Source organism: Humulus lupulus, chromosome X (assembly GCF_963169125.1).
Source record: "Humulus lupulus chromosome X, drHumLupu1.1, whole genome shotgun sequence".
NCBI lineage: Eukaryota > Viridiplantae > Streptophyta > Magnoliopsida > Rosales > Cannabaceae > Humulus > Humulus lupulus.
Genome location: NC_084802.1, coordinates 149,275,212 through 149,297,171, shown reverse-complemented (window position 1 = coordinate 149,297,171; position 21,960 = coordinate 149,275,212). Strand labels below are relative to the sequence as shown.

Sequence of the window (21,960 nt, the reverse complement as noted above, 5' to 3'; positions counted from 1 at the left end):
AAAACCTATCAAGAACCAGCCCCCAAAACTCAGCCTAACTATCAAATCCTAATTCAAACTTAGCCCACATGCAACTTCAATATACAACCTTATACCAGCTACAAAATTGGCTCAAATCAACATATTAAGAACTTACCTTGATGAATTATACTTCTGTGCAGATTCTCTAAATCCCAAGCTCAGCTTCAATCCTTAGTTCTTGGCTAATGGCCACCCAAAACTTAATTCCCTTGAGTTTGTCTTAGAGAGTGAAAGAGAGAGATGAGAAACTATCTTCAGCTGGTAAGGAAAGGTGAATGTCGGTTTCTAAGTCTCCACTAGATTCCTAAACTTTGTTTTATTTAACTTATGCTTTAAGGTTACCTCAAGGCTCGGGGTACAAAAACGTCCCCGAGGGCAAAACGGTAAATTTCCCCAATATTCCGTCCTAGACATTCTATCCTCAAATATATCTCCAAATATTTATTTCCACACCTTGTTAACCCAATATAATAACTAATGCCCAAACTACCCCTCGACTCGCCCTGAGTCGGATTCTCAACCCCGTTGTGACTTTCTGGCTAACCGCTCCCAAGACTGTCTTGGGCCATGCTACACAGATAGATCACATACATATCGCATTTATCACCTTTATCACAGTTATACCCCTACTATCCAAACGAGGCCCACATGCACATTTAACTCAACTAAACATGCATCTTTATCATATTTTCACATATATTCACATATTAGCATATTAATTCATTTATTGCCCTCCAGGCACGCTAATCAAGGCCCTAATCCCTATTAGCAAATTTGGGTCGTTACAGTGTCCTTGTCGGATGGCGTTGGGAGAGGTTCTAGAATGGATTCTAGAATGTAGGTGATTTTGAGAGTGGTCAAAAGGAATCTCACCTTGTCTTGCCACTTAGTGAAATTGGAACCATCAAACCTATCCAACCTCACTAGGTCTTGATTCATGATTTTGATGGTCGCACCTTCCATTGAAACAAACAAGGATAAGCTTTTGAATGTTAGGAAAAATTAGATCGCCTCAGTGGAAATAGGTAAGAATATTACAACTCTATGCAATAATATTACAAATAAATATTGATTGATTAAATAAAGTTACAAGTCTATAATTTAAAATTACAAATAAACAAAGAAAAGGAAGAAGATGATGAAGAAGAAGAGAATAGTGAGAATAAAACTCTAAGCAAAAGATTACAAGTAAAATAAAGGTGTTTGAAACAAAAGAAAAGATTACAACTCTTAAACAAAATATACAAGTAAATAGAACAAGAGAATAAGAAGAAAAAAAATAGAATAAAATGAAGAACAGAAATACAAGTAAACTCTCACTTACACAACCTAAGTGAAGAGGGTTGGGGATCACCAACTTGAACAAGGTTTAAAACCTTTGTCCAAAAGCTTATTTCCCCAAACTCAAGCACTAAGGGATCTCTCTCAGATATTGCAAATGCTTTATGGAATTATCAAGCCTCAAGGTGTTTCTAGCCAAGTGCTCTAATGGATAGAAATGTTATGTCTTGCAAGTGAGCTATAGGCTCCTATTTATAGAGTTTTGAGACACGCTTTGAATTTAAAATTCCACCAACCCCCATGGCTGTTACCAATGTTTAATTGGATTAATATGAAATTAAAAATGAGATTTGGGAGTTATTTGGGTTTTTTGAGCCGTTCAACAAAGATTGAAAAAACTAAAAATATGGTTAGTTTTGGCCTGTGGCCGCGGCCAGAGACATTAGTGGCTGCGGCCACTACTCTTTGTCCCACAGGCCGCGACCACCAACATTCACTGGCCATGGCCACTGACCATTTTCAGTACTTAAAAATGTGTTGTTTTTCCATACGGTTCCAAACCCTCCCAAATGATTTTGTAACCCCCAAAACACATTATTGGGGTTAAAATCATATCTCTAACAGCTATTTCACATATGGCTTTATGAAATTCATTTCAATATTGTGTAACACCAAATTTACACAATAAAGGGTAATGTTTGGAAGTTACAAATTTGTAACACCAAATATGTTACATTATTTGGATATATCTCATATATCTAAATATTGTAACTCTCTATTATATGTTACAATATGTGACACTCTTTGTCACATTTATTTAATTTAAAATATTATAATATAATATAATATAATATTACATTATATTATAAAATAATATAACAAAGGCAAGGGTAAGCTGGACCAATCCTAAATTTGCGAGCTCTGGGGGCGGAATGTATATAGCCGGCTGCTCGGCTGCCACGATCGAGGGACGATACAGGGACATGAGACCCTAAAATGCCTATTTTGCTATTAGAATGGCTTGTGGTTGTTTATAACCTCTGAAAATTTTGTAAATTGTTATTTAACCCTGTTTTTGGGATCCCATGTATCAAACGCTTATTTAAAATAGAAATTTATCTTTTATGACCAAAATCTTTTGACCATAGTTCAATAATGGTTTAGCATCACATTTTCAACTAAATGACTTGATTAGCAAGTCTTGCACCTTTACAAACACACAGTGTAACAGTCTTGGTTATATAGGGCGTTACATACATACACCACTATTTTGTTTCAGTCTAACATCATCACGAGCTTTTGTACTAAATCTATAACCATTGACGACAAATCCATCATGCTTTATTACCATTGTAGTCAGACCTAATGAAATCCATCTCAAGTTTTTAGATACTTTGTGAAACTCCTTACTCAATTCAGATTGAATCTGCAGAATGTAAAATAAATTACAGATTTTGAAATAGTTATTTTAAAAAACTAAGAATACTTATGATGAAGTAATTAGAATTAGCTACCCTATCATGAAACCATTAATGAAAAGTATGATGGTGGTAATCTTGGATCCAGTTTCTTGATTTATTTCATTTCTCAAGATGAAAATATTCCAAGTGTTCTGAAATTAAGAATATTATTATTATGACAATAAATAATTGCTTAAATATCATTTCACATGATATTAATACATACTCTATGTAAGATTGAACTTCAATTGTATTCTCTAGAAAATTTCAATGAGCAACATCCTAGTCTTCTTTTATGATTAAGGTGAGCCTTCCATTGTTGATACCTCTTCCAATAACATCATCGCTTTTTATCTTTCTAGGAATACCAATCGATTCTACATCAATAATGTACTCAATATAAAATTCAACCGCTTCTTCTACTATGTAAGCCTCAACTATACAACCCTCTCGACGATTTCTATTTCTAACATAACCTTTGTAAACTTTCATCAATCTTTCAAATGGAAACATCCAACAAAAACATACAGGTCCACATAGTTTTATTTCTCTAACAAGATGCACATCCAAATGAACAATGATATCAAAAATAGATGGAGGAAAGTATTGCTCAAATAAGCACAAGGTCTTGGCAATTTCTATTTCCATCTTTTCCAACTTAGATACATCAACAACCTTATAATATATGACATTTAAAAACAAACACATTCGTATTATAGCATTTCTAACATGTTGGTATAGTGATCCTCGAATAGAAATTGGAAGTAATTGTTTCATCAATACATGAAAATCATGAGATTTAAGGCCGATTAGTGTACAATCTTTCAAAGATACTAAATTACAAATATTTGATGTATAGCCATCTAGAACCTTAACATTTTCCAAAGTTTCACAAAGTTTACGTTTCTCGTCTTTCTTCAAGGTGTAATAAGAAGGAGGTAAATATGTTCTTCTTTCACCTGTTTTAGGTGCCAAATCTTTTTTCATTTCACACATTAACACAAGGTCCTTACTAGCAGAGACACTGTCCTTAGTTTTCCCAGGATTATTAGGTAAGGTTCCGATCAAACTATCACATATGTTTTTCTCAATGTGCATGCTGTCAAGATTATGTCTTACGAACAAATCTCTCCAATACTCCAATTGAAAGAAAAATGACTTCATCTTCCAACATGTCGTATTATTTGAATCTTTCGCTGATTGATCTCTCTTATCGCTCTTTTTTTTATATTTTTTTTTAAATTTTCCTTTCTTTTTCCCCTTTGTCTCTACACTTTCACTGACCTTTTCTACAAGCTTACGAAATTTATTTTCTATTAAACAAATCTCTTCGTAGACAGCTTCTCTAGTCATTGGTGTAGTTGCTTCTTGAAACTCTTGCTCACCATTAAATGCTAATTTTTAAATCCGAAAATAATGATTTTCTGGTAGAAACCTTCTATGACCCATGTAACACATCTTCCTACAACGTTCTAATCTTGTGGTGCTTATTTTTTCGCCACATATCGGACATTCTTTATATCTTTTTACAAAACATCCAGATAAATTACCATAAGTAGGAAAATCATTGATTGTCCATAAGAGCATGACTCTAAGTATAAAATTTTCTTTTTTTAAAAGAGTCATAACAATCAATTCCGTTCTAGAACACCTTCAAGTCATCTGTCGAAGGTTCTAAATAGATATCTATATCATTTCCATGTTGCTTGGGACCTACTATCAACAAAGTTAATATTATGAATCTTCTTTTCATACACAACCATGAAGGAAGATTGTAAATACATAGAATCATTGTCCAACAATTGTAAGATGAGCTCATATTGTTGAATGGATTAATGCAATCAACAAAAAGACCAAGTCAAAGATTTCTAGGATCCGCTCTTGTTTGAGGCCATAGTTCATCCACTTCTTTCCAAGTTGGGGAATCAGCTGGATGATGCAATTTTTCATCTTTGATCCTTCCATCCTCATGCCATCGCAGACTTTTGTCATGTTTAGGGTTTCAAAACAAACTTATAAACCTTGGTATTGGTGGTAAATATCACAATACTTTTGCTGGAATCCCTTTCATACATTCTTTGTTGTACTTATTTTTTTTCCATCTAGATGTTTTACATATGGGGCACTCAATTGCACTCTCATATTCATTTCGATATAGAACACAATCATTTGGACAAACGTGAATCTTGCTATACTCGATTCCCAATGTGCACAATGTTTTTTTTGCTTCATAAAGCGAGGAAGGCAATTCATTGTCTTTTGGTAAAATTTCTTTTAATAAAGTTAATAACTTTGTGAAACTTGTGTCACTCCAACCATTACCAGCTTTAAAGTTGTACAATTATACTAAAACAACTAATTTTGATACAGGTGCCGCTGAGAATATTGGTTTATCTGCATCTTCTAAGAATTTCAAAACTTCTTCAGGTTTATCAACAAAACGTTCATCTGCATCTCTCACCATCTCTATAGGGTCATCAAATACTTGATCAAATTGCTTTCTTTCATTGGGAACATTATTGTTAAAGTCATCTTCATCTCCATGCCAAATCCACTTGACATATGATTGGTCCATTCTGTTAAAGTATAGATGACTCTTTATCTCCATTATGTCTAATTTTTCAAATTTGAACATTTTCTACAGGGACAATGAACTCTGGAAGGATCTGTTGTATTTTCTAAGGCTAACTTAGTAAAATTGTCAACTCTCGCTTCATACTCTTTTGAAAGTCTGTCATTTGTTATCCAACTCTTGTCCATTTCCTACAAAAAATTCGATAGAGGTTTCCCTAAAACTGGACTAAAATCCTCCCACACTTAGAAAATTCCCATAACAAAGTCTTAGCACTATCGTATTGCCATTAATACACTATCTTTTTCACTAAAATTTTGACAAAGCTTTCTGTTGAACCCTACAAATTAGCACGAGTTTAATCACCCAGCAAGGGGTACAATTGACAGATGAATATATGGAAAAGAAGACAAGTAAAACATCCAGATAATAATGATGTGAGTAGCTTGAGTTGGGACTTGGCAATATGACATTCAAGTGATTATCAGGCCGCCTCTTAGGATAACGGTCCAATTCAAAATAAATAGTAGCCAGATCCCCTTTTGGGTGCTCTGAAGTTAATCTGAACTATGGTTTGGACAATCTTTGATCACCAGCTCGATGAAGATATTCAGCTCGTGAAACCCTGGTCAGAATGCATACTGAAGGATCCAGATAGACTTGGAGGCTCTTTATACACTCATTAGTGCCCATGATGTATTGCACATTTATCATTTATTATCCGAGATAGCAGAAGTATATTCTGTTATGCAATCATATCCCAATGTAAATGGGAATTATCTGTATTAAATGTATACCATATTTATGCACACGATTACCCAAACATGTCCAGGAAATTCCACTATAACTATTATGGATAATGGAGAAGGAAGGGGACAGTCTTTTAGTATTACTGAAACTCTACAGAAATTGTGAGAGAAGAGCAACAATATTGTCTCGTGGACTAGGTGGATTTTAACCATTGAACAACGTAAAATTGTGTCTGTACGAAAGGGTTCATATAAGTTCATTATGGTTTCCAAATAAGCACTAATATCCTTATTAGATTTCTAAATCAATTATAGGTGAAAAACCGCGTCAACAGTTTGGTGCTTTTGTTGAAAGGAAGTTAGTTCTTTAAAAGTTTCATTCAACGTTCATCATGGTGGTTACTCTATCGATGCATAACAATGAAATGGAAAAGCTTGGTGCGCAAGAGGCACATCATACAGCTGTTCCCACTGAAAGGGGCCTAGATGTTCAGCAATGTTTTGAGAAGCAACTGGTGGGCCAAGACAACGCTGGGAGTTCAGCGTCACTCCCACCAAATACCAATCCAAGATATTTAACAGCCATCGAGATGGAGAATGCCTAGTTAAAGAGCCTTCTCGCTAGGGAAAACAAACAGATCGAGGAGGTGCTGGCACGGTTACCCCCTTCTTGCAACCTATGCTAATGTCAGAAAGAGGAAAAGTGGGTCACATAAGTCACACAGGAATAACTAGTACTAATCCAATCGTTTCGTCAGGACCACCACTCCAAGATATGTACCATCAGAGGGAAATCACTAAAGTGCTCAACTCACTAGTCATCAAAGGAACCATCATTTGCATGTCAGTCGGTCGGTCAGAATTGCAACCTCCAGCTCCGTGCCTTCCACACAGATTCCCAAGAATGCCCACAACAACCCATTAGGGTGAGCTGGGACAAGTTCATGGAGACAAAATGCCCCAACGAATCCTCCTGTGCCGCGATCAGAAGCCCAGGCACAGAGAACTCGGGACATTGGGGTAGAGCCGAGGTGGGTTAATTTAGTTCGTCCTGATTGAACAAGGATAGCCTCACTAATAAGACATCCACCATTGCCAGTTAGACATCCTACACCACCTCACCCACAAAGAGATGCTTAAGCTCATGGAAATAGTAGGAGAAATCCCTCGATCTCAGCCGTGGGCTGTAAGTTTTGCAAATGGATATTACTGGACGGGGAGCCAGTGTGGAAGAAGTTCTGAGAGCGACCTGAGGAATCACCTTAGCTCAGTGCAAAGTCCTCGATAAGATCCACATCCCAATCTGTGTGATCATCTGAATTCACAAAGGAGGTATCCGGCTCGCAATGATGATATGAGTTATACTCGACATGAGGGAGGTTCGTCTATTGTACACGACAATGGGAATGTCCCACCTAACCAACCTCAAACATTGAGAGAAAACAACCCATCAAACGCGTACAATAGGATGGGGGCTGGTGAACAACCCCTAGCTAACCTAGAGACCAAAGACCCAACCCTTGAGTGGCTGGCCTTGATGGAAGAGCAGATGAAGAAACACTTATCTAGAAAAGTGATTGATGATTGTGAGTTTGATGTGGAGCTCGAACCTTTCACCCCGAACATTGCAACAATTGCGTATCCTAGTGGATTCAGGATTCTGAACATGCCATCATTTCATGGAAACACAGATCCATCCGACCACCTCGGGATGTTCAATACGTTGATGATGGCCCACGATGTCGGGGTTGATTTATGGCGCATTCTGTTCCCCACGACTCTGATCAGGCCTACCAGAGAGTGGTTCAAGAAATACAAAAAGTATTAGATAAGCTCTTCGAAGAAGTTGTCTTTTGAGTTCAAGAAAGTGTTCCAAGCTTCAAAGGAGCTCGCGTAGAGGCCGACTCATTTCCCAACATAAAAGAACAACCTGGTGAGTCCTTGAAAGCATATCTGAGTAGATTTGCCAATGTTGCAATAGAAGCTAGAGATGTTGATGATAGCTCCAAGCTCATGGCGATGAGAATAAGAATCCCGGTGGGAGGCGATCTATGGCAGGATCTCTAGCGAAAAGGGGTTAAAAGTGTAGATGAGTTCTTGGCCCAAGCTCAGGAGTGGATAATCTTGGAAGAGGTGCGATCTGCTGTCACAAGAACCAACGAAGCCCCTATTCAACCCACTGTAAATGAGACAGGTGTTGCAGTTGTGGCTTAACTTGTTACTCAGAATAACCAAGCGGGAAATAATAAGAGGAAAGGCAATGGTGAGGGCGACCAGAACGACAAGAAGAAGAATACGTCTGGGGAAAAATTCAAGCCCGTTTATGCCACCTACACTGACCTTACGGATGCACGGGAGCATATCTTCCTGGAAAACTCTAATCACCTTCATTGGAAGAAACCAAAACCTTTAAGGCATCAGAGGGTGAAGAGAGATCCCTCAAATTTTTGTCGATACCACAATGATATCGGTCATAATACTGATAATTGCTGACACATAAAGGATGAGATTGTGACTCTCATTCAGTTTGGACCGTTAGCCAGTACACCCAAAATCGAGTTGCTCCCAATCAGTCAACTTGACAGAATTCTCGTCCAGCTCTGGAAGCTCCGGTAGGTCAGTCGAGGACTCAGATGGATCAGATGAATTAGAATCAAGTCGACCCTTCCCCAATAGTAGGAGTATTAGGAAACTTATCTGGATCTTTATTTATTTTCATGTAGATCTAATATTAAACAAGTTAATATGAGACAAGCTAGAACATGTTTCTAAAATTGAATTCAAAAAGAAATAATGATAAGAATACTTACATTATATGCAGCGGAATGAATGAGTCCTTCCTTCAGTTTCTCTAACCTTTGTATCCTTTCTGTCATAGAGTATTACCAAGAATCTGAACTGATCTTCAATTTTCTTCACAGCCTTCCAAAGTATCCTTAGAATCACCTAGACTAGAGTGGGCGATTCTCAACACATGAGATAGATACAGAGAGAAGAAGAAAAAAGAACAATAAGGCTTAGAAAATGACTTATTTTTAGAGAGAATCTAAACCCTATCAGAAACTTGTGTTTTATCTTAACAAACTTATGTTTTCAACTCTCTCTTAACATTCCTTTTATAGACTTAATTAGGTCATTTATTTAATTAAAAAATCAATAATATAATAGCCAATTAACAACCCTAGGTCAAAATTATCATGGGCTTTAGGCCCATGAAATGTCCCATTTTATTATAAGCCCATTGGACTTAAAATCAAGGCCTGCATTATTTTCTATTGATTTAATTAATTAAATAATTATTTAAATCCTTCATCATATTAATTATTTATAATTTGAACCTTGATTTAAACTTTTTTATTAATTTAGATACCAATTTATCTTAATTAATAAATCTGGCCTAATTTCTCTTTTCTTCTCTAAATTGTATAACTTTGTCAAACTATCCAAAATTGCCCTAGTCAACTTTGATAATTCTAATTGATAATTAAATCAATTAATTGAGACTATCTAGTTGATTTTATCCAAGGTATAGTGGGGACCATGGGCCTATGAAATCAAGCTCCAATAAGTTATCATAAATCTAACAGATAAACTAACTAACTTATTAATTCCTCGTGACTCCACTATAGACTTGGAATTGCACTCTTGAATTCATAGAACGCTCTATAACAAATATAGATATGATATTAATGATCCATTGTTACAACCATAATTGTCACTCAATCCTCTATAGACGGCCTACAATGAGATGAGACTAAAATACTGTTTACCCCTCATTGTATTTTATCCATAAAACACTTAGTTCCTTGTAAATGATATTTCAGTAAACTAATTTAATTACTGAAATGAGATCTCTATTATTTAGCACCTTGAACCAAACTAAAAGGAAACCATCGTTTCACTTCTTCATCAGAAGTTATAGATGTTCATATCTATGATTAACACTCCCACTCAATTATACTACCGAGTTCCCAAGATGTAAGTATGAGCTAGTCCGTAGGGTAAGCTGGTAATGAAAAAGTCAAAGAACTCAAATAATACAGTCAGTTAGAATACTAACCACTCAGAATTAAGATTGAACTAACCTATGGTCAACCATATGATATGACTAGAATAGATAATAATGGTATGTTTACTTATCCTATCAACTGTCAATATCAGTCATGTCCGATGTAACAAATACTTCTGCTCTTATCTACTTTGCTAATGTTTTGGAAAGAACGTAACACTACAATGTGTAAGTAGATCATATCGTAGATTGGCAAGTCTGTGTAAATCATGTGCACTGATTAATCTTAGGACTAACTTATTTTGAACATACAATCATATTTATATTCCACAGTGATTATGTCACTATAAATATGATTAGCTATATGCTCGGGATTTAATAGAAGTTTATATTAAACAAATAATCATGAAAATAAAACATGTGAGCAAAGTGATTGACCAAGTCAAAAAAATGATTTCTATTCTTTTATTGATAATAAATGAGATTATAAAGAAATCATATTTTAATTAGGGCATAAAACCCCAACAAACTCCCACTTGCACTAATTGAAACTAGTGCCTTAATTTTACCAATCCCATTTCTTTGATATGCTTATCAAATGTAACTTCTAGTAGTGTCTTTGTAAACAGATCTACAAGTTTGTCTTCAGATGCAATTGTAATGCCCTACTTCCTTAGAGCCATTACTAAGTTAGTTTTAAACGTGCATTAAACTCGCTAATCGAGGTTTTAGGTCAAAAGTGTAATTAAATCGAAAACAGTGAAATAAACTTTGGAAATAATTCCATATACCATAAATTGTTGAGTGTTTGACACTTGGGATCCCAAGATACTGTTTAGAAATATTTACAACATATAATTTACAAATTTGAGTCGACTAGACGACAATATCTAGGTTTTAATACAATCATCTCCCAAAACCACTGGCCGTGGCAGCCAGGCAGGCCAAACATGTACACGCCGCTTCACGCTCTCCGTACTCATGGTTGGTTGACTATCCCCTTGCCCTTACCTGCACCACAGAGCACCCACTACAACAATTTTGACTATATATTACGTTAAAAAATGACATATATTAAGAAGTGTTATTAATGGACAAATTAAGAAAAACACACGGTTTTTTTTTTTCAGAGATAATTTAGGCGCCAATTATTTCATTTGCCGCCTAATGAAAATTCTATCTATCCCATTTTCCTCCTTTCCCCTCTCGTTCACACTCACTCCATCGACTCTCTTCTCCCTCACGGCATCTCTTTTGCTGGAAGTAAGAACCCAAGAGTCTCCTGCCTTGGAAAGAACCCCTTCATTCCATTTGAACCTCTTTCCCCTTTCCCTCTTTCTCTCTTCAATTCCGAATGTGTGCTCCTCTCAGAAATTAGGGTTTTTTCTTTCCCTCTTTCCTCTTCAAAACCTCACAACTGAAACTAAAGATGTTATATTTCCTAAAAATTTCCCACTTGCTGCTGCTCCGTAAACCCCCATGCACTAGCACCAACTTTCGACATCTTCTTTGGATGGGTAAGTTTCTACACCTTTAGTTTTAGATTTTTGGCGATTTCTCCCTTACGTTGTTATGTATCTATATCATATATATATATATATAAACTAACTCCATAGCCTCCACCACTTTGATAACGGCGACTGCGGAACCCCCAGAAGAGGCTGAAGAGACACCGCAGACAAAGCTTGAGTCCGAGAAGCCTGCTCCGATTTCTTCCAGGGTATCTTTTTTCTTCGTTATCTATTATCTATATTCAGCAGTATTTTTGTAAGTATCTATTTCAAGAATTTTGTTTTTTTTTTGTGTTCCTTGAATGGAATTATGGACTTAGCAAAACCAATTTCTCTCATCACTCTCTTCCGTTGAGTCGCTGAAGCATTATAGACGATGCCCCTGCTGAAGCAAGAACCCAAGCAACCCAGCTGCTCAAGAAGTCGTACTTCTCTGTGAGTTTTCTTTTCCTTTTACTTTTTTAGATTTCAGTTTAATATCAAGAAAACAGTTGAATATATCAATACATATATTTGTTTGTGTTGGAATTGTCTACCTCTTTTATTGTTTGAATCTTGTAATCGATCCCTATGTGTCAGAGCAACATAACATTTTGATTTTGGGATTGGGGTCGTGAGTTATTCTCTCTGCTATCTGTTGTTGTTTTCTGGTTTGCTGGTGTAGTTTTCCTTTTAACAGGGGTATGCATTGTTGTAGGCATTGTGAACACCAATATAGAAAATTATTGAGATGGGGTCTTCTTAATGTTTGTTTTCCAATTGAACAGTTCAATCTTCAATAGGTCTTAATATATATTCTTCTAGCAATATAAATCCCATACACACACACACACAATTTTATGTATTTATCTTGCCCGCAAAAATAATTTGTATCCTGTGAATCCTCGAAATAAAAAGGCCAATTTTTTTTGAGCTCTGTAGCTGTCCTTGCAAGTAGTCATCCACCACCCAAGATTCCTGTTCCAGTCCCTCCATCTCGTTCTACAAAGAGTGATGGGGTATGTTCATTCAACAACAATAATAATAATAAACATGTGGTACAATAACTTGGGATTTGAATTAGGAAAAGACCAATTTTGTTAATGCAGATTTTTTTTTAAGTGGCCGATACATGAGGTTCTTTAAATAATTTGGCACCATAGTTTGAATTGTAGAAGCTGCGTTCCATATTATCATAATTCAAAATAGACAAATAAACTGGAACCTTTAATTTGATATGGTCCATGCTCATCACTTATCTTTGCCTTTTGAATGTCACTAACTGTCAAACTTTTCTGAATTTCAATGGATGTCAACTATTACCATGTTACAACTGGAGTTCTGATGGCCTCAATTAATAATGTAATTTTTGTATTCTTTGCTAGGGATTTGCGTTGGTGTTTGTTTTCCTTATGTATCATAAATTAGAAGGGCTGTATTAGTTTTAATCCGGCCACCTTTCTAACATTAAAATCTTGTGTACATTGTTCGTTCTTCCATCAAGCATAATGACTAGTCTTTTCTTATATATAAGATTACTGCTATCTCTGATAAATTTAGCTACAAGATTATAGCCTGACTTTCTATATTTGTTTTCTTGTTTTATTAGTCATTAGGTCGGCCGCTTCAACTGAGTGAACAAGGTCAGATTCTTGAGGCGGCTATTGAAGCAGCTGCAAATGCAGTAATCAAGATCGTGGATAGTTTGAATGAGTGGGACAGTAGAACAGGTGATGGTGACTGTGGGTCAACAGTGAGTGTTATCAATCTGTCTCTACTATCTTATGCTATTTATTGTTGGGTTCATGGTATGTTGCTTGTTATACTCTTATTTTACTTTCTTATGTGCAGATGTATAAAGGTGCACCTGCGATATTAGAGGACTTGGAAACGTGAGTCTTATTTTACTTTCTTCTTCTTCTTAAAATTAAAGGAAAATATTAGAACAGAAATATAATATTATTGTGTTTTATATAATTGTTAGGAATCTGAAGGAGAAGAATTTGACTTTATTTATTAATCTAATATTTTGAAGGATTATTCCATATTAGAGTGGATATTTCTGGGTTTCTTTCCTTATAAATCCCATGTTCTTTTCCTGTTAGATAATTCTTTGGTTTCTCTTTTTTCTTCCACTGAATATATCTGGATGGAAGGCCAAAGTCTCTACCAAAAAAAGTTCAGGCTTTTGCTTGGCTTCTAACTCTTATAAATTGTATGTGTTGAAAAGGAGGTTGTTCTACCCCGTGTAGACCCGTTCTTGATGTACTTTTTTTTGTAAGAGCTGCAATGAGACGGTGGATATAGATATTTCAAATGTACTCCCAAAATATGCAGGATTTGGTTGGGTTCCAATTTTGCACTCAAGCCAGGCTTAGGGAGTTTTTGGGCATAAAAGAATGATAATATTATAGAACATAATAATATTAGTACTACAACATTTGGAGAGATATTTAAATTTCTTTTCTTTTGTTGAGTTGGAGATATACTATATATGTAATATTTTTTTTTGTTGTGTTTGGGCTCTATTTTTAGATTTGGGAGGATGTAGTTCTCTTTCTTGTATTTTTTTCTTTTTAACATAATTTTTTTCCCCTCATTTTAGAAATATAAAAGATCTTACACTAAATGGTAGGGGATAACTAATTAGTTTCTGGTTTCTATTCTTAGTTATCCTCTGAATGATACTGCTGAAACGGTGAATGAAATCGGATCATCTATTGGAAGAGTTATGGGAGGAAAAAGCAGGATCATGTGCTTACTTCTCCTAATTTTTATCTTGATTTAGCTTTCCTTTCTTAATATGATTAGTCTCAGTTGAATAACTTCCAAGACTTGTTTGCTTGTTTTTTTCACCAGATATAGTATATTTTGTAAGGCATTTTACGCACAATTAAAAACAAGCACCCGGTCAGATGTCACAGCAAAGAAATGTGAGATGATTGAATACTGCAATAGTAACTAGCCTTAGCTCATCTTGACTTATCATTTTCTTATTCCAGGGGATGAAGCACTCGAAGCTGCTATTGCCACAGTTAGTAAATATGGGGGAGCCAGTGCTGGCTATCGCACATTGTTAGATGCCTTAATTCCAGCTTCAACAGTTCTCCAGGAGGTCATTATTATTGTTATTTAATTCCGGGTTCATTCTGTGGCTTTTTGTGCTTATAACCCTTTTCACATACAGAAGTTAAATGCTGGGGAAGACTCTGTTACTACTTTTCTCCTTTCATCTGAAGCAGCTTTGGCTGGGGCTGAGTCAACCATACACATGCAGGCACAGGTAAAACTATTTCTGATCCTTTTGCTTTTGCCTTTTTTGTATTCGCCTATTGCAATTTGTTTTTCCTTTCATTAGCATCATTTACCTTCCCTCCTGGAGATTTGGCTTCTACTAACAAAAATAACAATACAAATTCTTTGTTTGGATCTTCGATTTTACTAAGGAAAAACTTTGAAGGAGAAAAGATGGATGAAAATATTTTAGACTTTTCTAAATATATTTAAAATTGTTTTAAATATTATAAAATTACACTACATTTCACTTTTATTTTTCTAAAATAAAAAACATTTTAAAAATTTCTTGTTTGAATCCAAATACAATAAAATAAAATGTTTAGCATTCATCATTTTTTTCCTTCCTAAAATCTAAGATCCAAACAAAGATTAAGGGAACATGGATTCTACAAAGGAAAACAGTGGGAAGACATTTCCTTGTTGGATTTTTGGCAATAAGATGCTGGCAAAAACTGAGAGCTCAAAAGAAAAAAAACCACATATTTCTAACATCAGGAAAACGTTCTCAGGGTTCTCTATATTCTGCTCTCAGCTTATGCTATTTCATTTTCTGCTTGTATTTCATTTTTTTTGTTGGTCATGTAAGGTAACTAAGAAAGTGAAATAATAGTCTTGTTGTGAGGAATCTATCAATATTCATAGTCAACAAATTTGTCACACTTGAAGAAAGCTTTATCATATGGATCCTAAGCTAATGCATTGTTTGTGTAGGCCGGCCGGTCAACCTATGTGCCCGTGGAGATACTTGCATCGGTTCCAGATCCAGGAGCAATGGATGCAGTATCATGGTATAGAGCAGCAGCTTTAGCTGTTAGGGACAAGTGCCAGCCTTCGTGATTATGTATATGCCCTGCCCCTTATGCGTCAATGATCAATTCGTGCTCCTTTTTTTGGCTGCAGATCAACCAACAAAATCCTTTTCTTTTTCTTCTTTTCTTTTTGCTCTTTGTCATTTATAATTTACGGTCTTAACAATTTTAAGCTTTCTTCTTTTCTTCTTTGCTCTTTGCTCTTTGTCATTTATGTCTTCATGTGGTTTAATGATTATTTGTATTGATTTCTTTTATTTATTTCAATATGCCTTTAGATTTTGGATATGTTTTCACACGCATCTCAATATTCTGTTGTTGTTCTCTTAGATCCTGAAATTTTATATTCTTCTTGCAAAGAGAGCCAGAGAGCGACTAAAAGGACAAAGGTACCTGAGAAAATAAATTTCAGATAGCATTTTTTTTTGTACATTTGGCTAAGGCCATAGGTTTTCTCTTGGGAGTAAACGAACCTCTTGAACTTTTGAATATTCATTTGTGCTCGTTACTTCTTCCTTTATTTGGTGCCAGTTTTCCTCTTTTTTTTAACATCCACTATGATCTCAATTAGGTTTCCAAGCATGCTGTCATAAATACGATTTGTAATGGAAATAATGCACCATCAAAGAAGCATGGTATGGGTAAAGGTTACTAATGTGTCATTTTTTGTTAGCTCTATATAGTTCCTGGATCATGCCTCATTCTTTTGTGTTTGTTGGCCTTGACATTCTAGAAATTAGATGTGAAAAAACTTCCAAGCTATCTTTATCTGTAGGCTGTGTAGCAGCTTTCAGTTTCTAAAGGTTGCTTCAGGTATATTGTTTCATTTAACTTGATTACATTCAGGCCTTACATACAGAATTTTTTCTACTCCCTAAAAATTAAGCAGGCCTGCACTTTGGTAGAGAACAGTTTGTGCATATCTGATGCCCTATATGTCTTCCATCATATTTTTGTTGATTCACTCAACTCTGCCCATTTTTTTTTCATGTTAGGAAACAAAAGTTGTTAACAGGGTTTGGTCAGGGGTTGAATTTCTTTATATGAAGTGTATTTTACTGATTACAATGTTTTCTTGCATCATTGGAACCTTTTGTATGTTATTTTCCAATAACACTGTTTCTGACTGATAGAAGGTTTATCATCCTATTTTTTTTTCTCTATTGTGAAATGCTGGTCTCCACCCCACCATTTCTCTTCTCCATGTGTTTTGAAATGGCAATATATTAAGGCATTTAGTTGAGACAATTACCTATCATTGGCATTAATCTTAAAATATGTGTTGACTTTTGTTGGCAGGTTTTCCATTTCCTCTATACTTACTCTCTTGTCATTGATGTCTACCCATTCACCCTTGATGAGTTTGCTCAAGCATTTCATGACAAGGTTTTATTTCATCTTTAATCTGACTTTACTTTCCTTCTGTGTAACATTTTGTTTGTGCTATTCAAAATTTATATGAAACAATGCATTTATAGTTTGTAATATTGAGTCAATTCTAGTATACAGGGGAATGCGCTTTGGTCTTATATAAATAGCTCAACTTCCTTTGCTTCCTTTCTAATGACTACACCTTAGTTAGTTGTATTATATCACCTAGCAGCTTTTAAGTATAATAAACAATTTTCGCAAGAGCTAGAGTGTGTTAGTGATATAACCATATTAGTTAAAGACATTTTCTCAATCTTCTTATATATGATTAGCTCTCTTGTTGTGGTTAATTGTTATTATCATTATGTTTTATCATTTGGTTTGTGTTTTATAATGATACCATTTTTTTTAAGAGTTTCCCATTGGGCAGAATATACAGAATTTCTTTGTTTGCCTAGTCATTAAAGATAAATACAATAGTTATTTCATTTCTTCTTCTTTCCCTAAATCCCCTTAGCGTGATGATAGAAATTTTGTGACCAACCCATTACTTTCTGATACTTAGAGACATTATATTGTGTGTTATCATTTCCTGAAATGAATTGTGTATTCCTTGCCTTAAATATGTATATATTTTTAAATTTTCTTGTGATAAGTTTAAGTGTAAATGTTTTGCAGGTTAATTAGTTAGTATTAATTATTTAAATTTTATTGTAGCTAAGCAAATGGACTCACAACAAAGACAAGTGCACAAAGGATGATGAATTTAAGGATGGAGCAAGTTTCATGCATGGTTTACCTTTGTGTATCTTGTAATGTTTTTGTTTTTCATTTTTGAAGTAAAAAATGTTCAAAAACTTTATTATGCTAGGCTTTGAAACTTAAGTTAGAAGTAAGATCTCATGAAGTAGACACATTCATGGTTTGAATTAGTTATTGTTTAATGTAATACTTATGGTTTATCAATCTATTGAGAATTATATTTTATGATTAATTTTGTTTTTTTTTTATCAAAATACAATAATGAAAATCTTTTAATTAAAAAAAACCATATAAATATACTTATCAAAATAAAATTTAAAATATTTTATCCACACTAAAGTAACAAAATTTTGTTACTATATGTTATGATTTAAAATCATATTATAAGTTTAACAAATCGTTATGATTTATATAATATAACAAACTAAAAATGTTATCAAAATAATCAAATGGAACAGTTGAAATTGTTATGCAAACTAAATGTTATTATTTGAATATTAGAGCAACTAAAAATGTGTTATTGAATAGTTTAAGATAACATCGAACATAACATTCGAATACAGTTATAGAAAAGACAGGACTTTAAATAACAAGGGCTATGTTAGCATTTTCTGAAGCGTTATCAATACTCCCGGTTAGCAATTTTTAAGTGTTATGAATACTGTTTTTTCTTGTAGAGACCCGTGAGACGAAGCCCAGCAAGAAAACCCTCACAAACAGTTAACACATGCATAACAAACACATAGCATATAATCAGGCCACCAATAGGCTAAACACATATGGCCATGCCGTCCTAGGCACTTTACCAGGCCCTGGGTTCACAGTCCACACTGTGAGGATATCCCAGGTATCCTTTAGGGTCTCACCCTAGCAACTCGCACTCCACGTGCTTAACGCTGCTCCCGGCCCCTTGCCGTACTCGGCCTTGCACTCAACGTGCCAAACGCCATTCCCGGCCCTTTGCCGTTCCCGGCCCCTGCCGACCTCGACCTGCGCCATTCCCGGCTCTTGCCGAACATTCACATAATCGCATTCATAGCATAACAAATATATATTGAATACTAAAAAATTCAATCAAAGGGCTACGCCCTGCAATTCAAACATATTGGGCTCAGCCCTGCATACAAGCTCTATGGGAACAGTGGTTTTCTTACCTGTATCCCGAGCTTTCCGATGCACCAAGGCCGCGAGCACGGTCCTCTAACCCGAGCCTCTCCAAAGACCTAATCACAACACATGTAAAACACCCTTTAATGCTAACCAATCCAAAACCACTTCCCGGGGTCAATCCCACACTCTCGGAATCCCCAAATTCCTAAAACAATACATCGGAAACATCCCCCGAACCCCCGAAGCAAAAGCTCAAAATTGCAAAATTTCCATGTTTTGAAAATAGCCTAGCGCCACGGTGCTGTCCTAGAGGGCTGCGATGCCCGACATGTCAGAGAGCATTCCCCTGCCCAGAAGCAGCCTCGCGCCGTGGCGCCAAAGAACAGGGCCGCGGAGCTCCTTCGCGAACCCAGAAATCTGGGTTTTTCCCAACATTTTCCCGAGCCAAAACACTCCCAAATCAATACCAAGGCATACCTAAGTTTCAAATTCAATCCAAAACCCCATATAAACTATCTAACAACTAAGAAACATTAACAACAAGCCTAAACACACAATCAAATCCCCAATTCACAAATTGGCTTGAAACTTTATGAAACTTAAACTAATAAACCAGAAACTTGAATCACAGCAGCTAATACATAACAGAGATGCATAAAACCCTTACCTCAAGTAGAAATTCGCCCCTGAGCCTTCTCCAAGTCCAACTCCAAGCAAATCCCTCTTAATCCCAAACTAAACCTAGGCAAGCTTCATCCCCAAGAATCCACCAAACAGCCACACACCAACTTTCAATTTTCATGCTAACACTCTAGAAATCAAGCTTAGAAACTTAACAAAACAAAGATAAATCCTTACCTCAGAAAAATCTTGGTTTATGATCAAGTTTAATTGCCTCCAACCACTTGGTTCTCCTCCTAAGTCTTTCAAATTTCAGCTCCCTTCCTCCTTTCTTTTCTTTCTAGTTTTCTCCTCAAACTTTCAGCCAAAACAGAATATGCCTAAGTGTTAAAACGTGAATGAATTCTCTTCTCAGCTGAAGTTATCTAAATCCTTTCCAAAAGACCATCTTACCCTTCCATCTAATTCCCTTTTCTAACTAGACCTCAAGGGCATCCTAGACATTTTACATCCCTCACAAATATACCATTTTATCACTTAGGGTAGTTACCCTCACTGGTTACCAATGGTTACTCAAACCACTAAAATACCATTAACCAATACTTATAAATCCCCAATCTCAAGTTATAATATTCCCAAAATACCCCTAGGCTCCTCCCGAGCTGGGTATTTAATCCCGTTGTGACTTTCTAGCTAAACGGCTCCCTAGGACCGTCTCAGAACGTGCATCACAATTATATCACCGTCATACCATAAATTTCACATATATTACATTTATGCCCTCAACGGGCTAAGATTAGCAATTTACCCCTAACAAAAAAACGGTGCCCACATGCATATTTATTTCACCGAAACATGGATTCTAACCACATATTCATTCAGTTCACATATATTAATGCAGTATAACAATTATTGCCCTCCAGGCACACTAATCAAGGCTCCAAGCCTTATTAGCAAATTTGGGTCGTTACAACAATCTTCATAACCTTCAGATCTCCCTTGGCCACATATTCTCGAATAATGTGATACTTTATTTCTATATGCTTACTCCTCTTGTGACTACGAGGTTCTTTCGAGTTGGCTATCGCTCCTGTATTGTCACAATACAACAAAAGAGGATTATCCATTTCTAGAATAACACCAAGATCTGAATAGAACTTCTTTAGCTAGACTATTTCCTTTGACTTCTAACGCGACTATATACTCAGCCTCCATGGTGGAATATGAGATTGCAAATTTCTTTATGCTTCTCCATATCACATCTCCACCCCCAAGAGTAAACACCATTCCGGAAGTAGACTTCCTGTCATCGACATCAGTTTGAAAATCTGAATCGGTGTAGCCTACAGGGTTCAGAACACCACCCTTGTAGACTAACATACAATCCCTAGTCCGCCTTAAATACTTCAAGATATGCTTAATTGCTATCCAATGTTCGGGTCCTGGGTTTGACTGATTCCTGCTCACTACTCCCACTGCATAACATATATCTGGTCTAGTACACAACATAGCATACATCAGACTTCCAACTGCAGATGCGTAAGGAAATTTTATCATGGCATCTTCATCTTCAGGAGTCTGGGGAGACTGCTTCTTTGAAAGATGAATTCCATGGTGGGACGGTAAACGTCCTTTCTTGAAATTTGTCACTGAGAATCGTTCAAGCACTTTATCTATGTAAGCTGCTTGAGATAGAGCTACGAGTCTGTTCTTTCTATCCTTAATGATCTGGATAGCTAGAACATAACTTGCTTCACTCAAATCCTTCCTTTGGAATTGAGTGCTCAGCCAATTCTTCACATCTGACAACTTCTTAACATTGTTTCAAATGAGTAAGATATCATCTACATAAAGAACCAGGAATACCACTATTTGATTTGCCTTCAGTTGGTAAACACAAGGCTCATCAAATTTTGTTCAAAGCCATAGGTTTTGATTATTTCATCAAACCTATGATTCCAAGAATAAGAAACTTGCTTAAGCCCATAAATGGACCTGTTCAACTTGAAATTTTTTCCTTCAAGAGTTGTAAAAGTTGGGAAAAATCTCGGAGTTGAAAGGAAGAAGGAGCTGGTCGAATTCCTGAGGAAGAACCTGGACATCTTCGCCTGGTTGCATGAAGATATGGTGGGAATTAGTCCGAGGATAATAATGCATACTTTAAACTTGGACAATAATGTGCTTGAAATGTCGCAAAAACGAAGGATTTTAGGAAAGGTATGGTCGAAAGCGTTGGAAGAAGAAGTAGCTCGCCTACTTAAATGCGGATTTATCAAAGACCCCAAATACCTGATTTGGGTTGCTAACCCTGTTCTGGTCCCAAAGCCAAACAAAAAATGGAGAACTTGAATTGATTTTTTCGATCTCAACAAAGCTTGTCCTAAGGATTGTTTCACATTACCATGAAT

The 21,960-nt window shown here is 35.9% G+C and overlaps 1 protein-coding gene across 1 annotated transcript; it reads left to right on the top strand.

Moving 5' to 3' along the window:
* Positions 1–6,508: 6,508 nt before the first annotated feature.
* Positions 6,509–15,959, top strand: LOC133806362 (putative 3,4-dihydroxy-2-butanone kinase). Its single transcript, XM_062244472.1, has 8 exons — positions 6,509–6,598; positions 13,192–13,335; positions 13,434–13,474; positions 14,253–14,336; positions 14,442–14,539; positions 14,585–14,697; positions 14,770–14,865; positions 15,591–15,959. Exons 1-8 carry the CDS (start codon positions 6,509–6,511, stop codon positions 15,714–15,716), a joined length of 792 nt encoding a protein of 263 aa, XP_062100456.1. The 3' UTR covers positions 15,717–15,959.
* Positions 15,960–21,960: the final 6,001 nt, after the last annotated feature.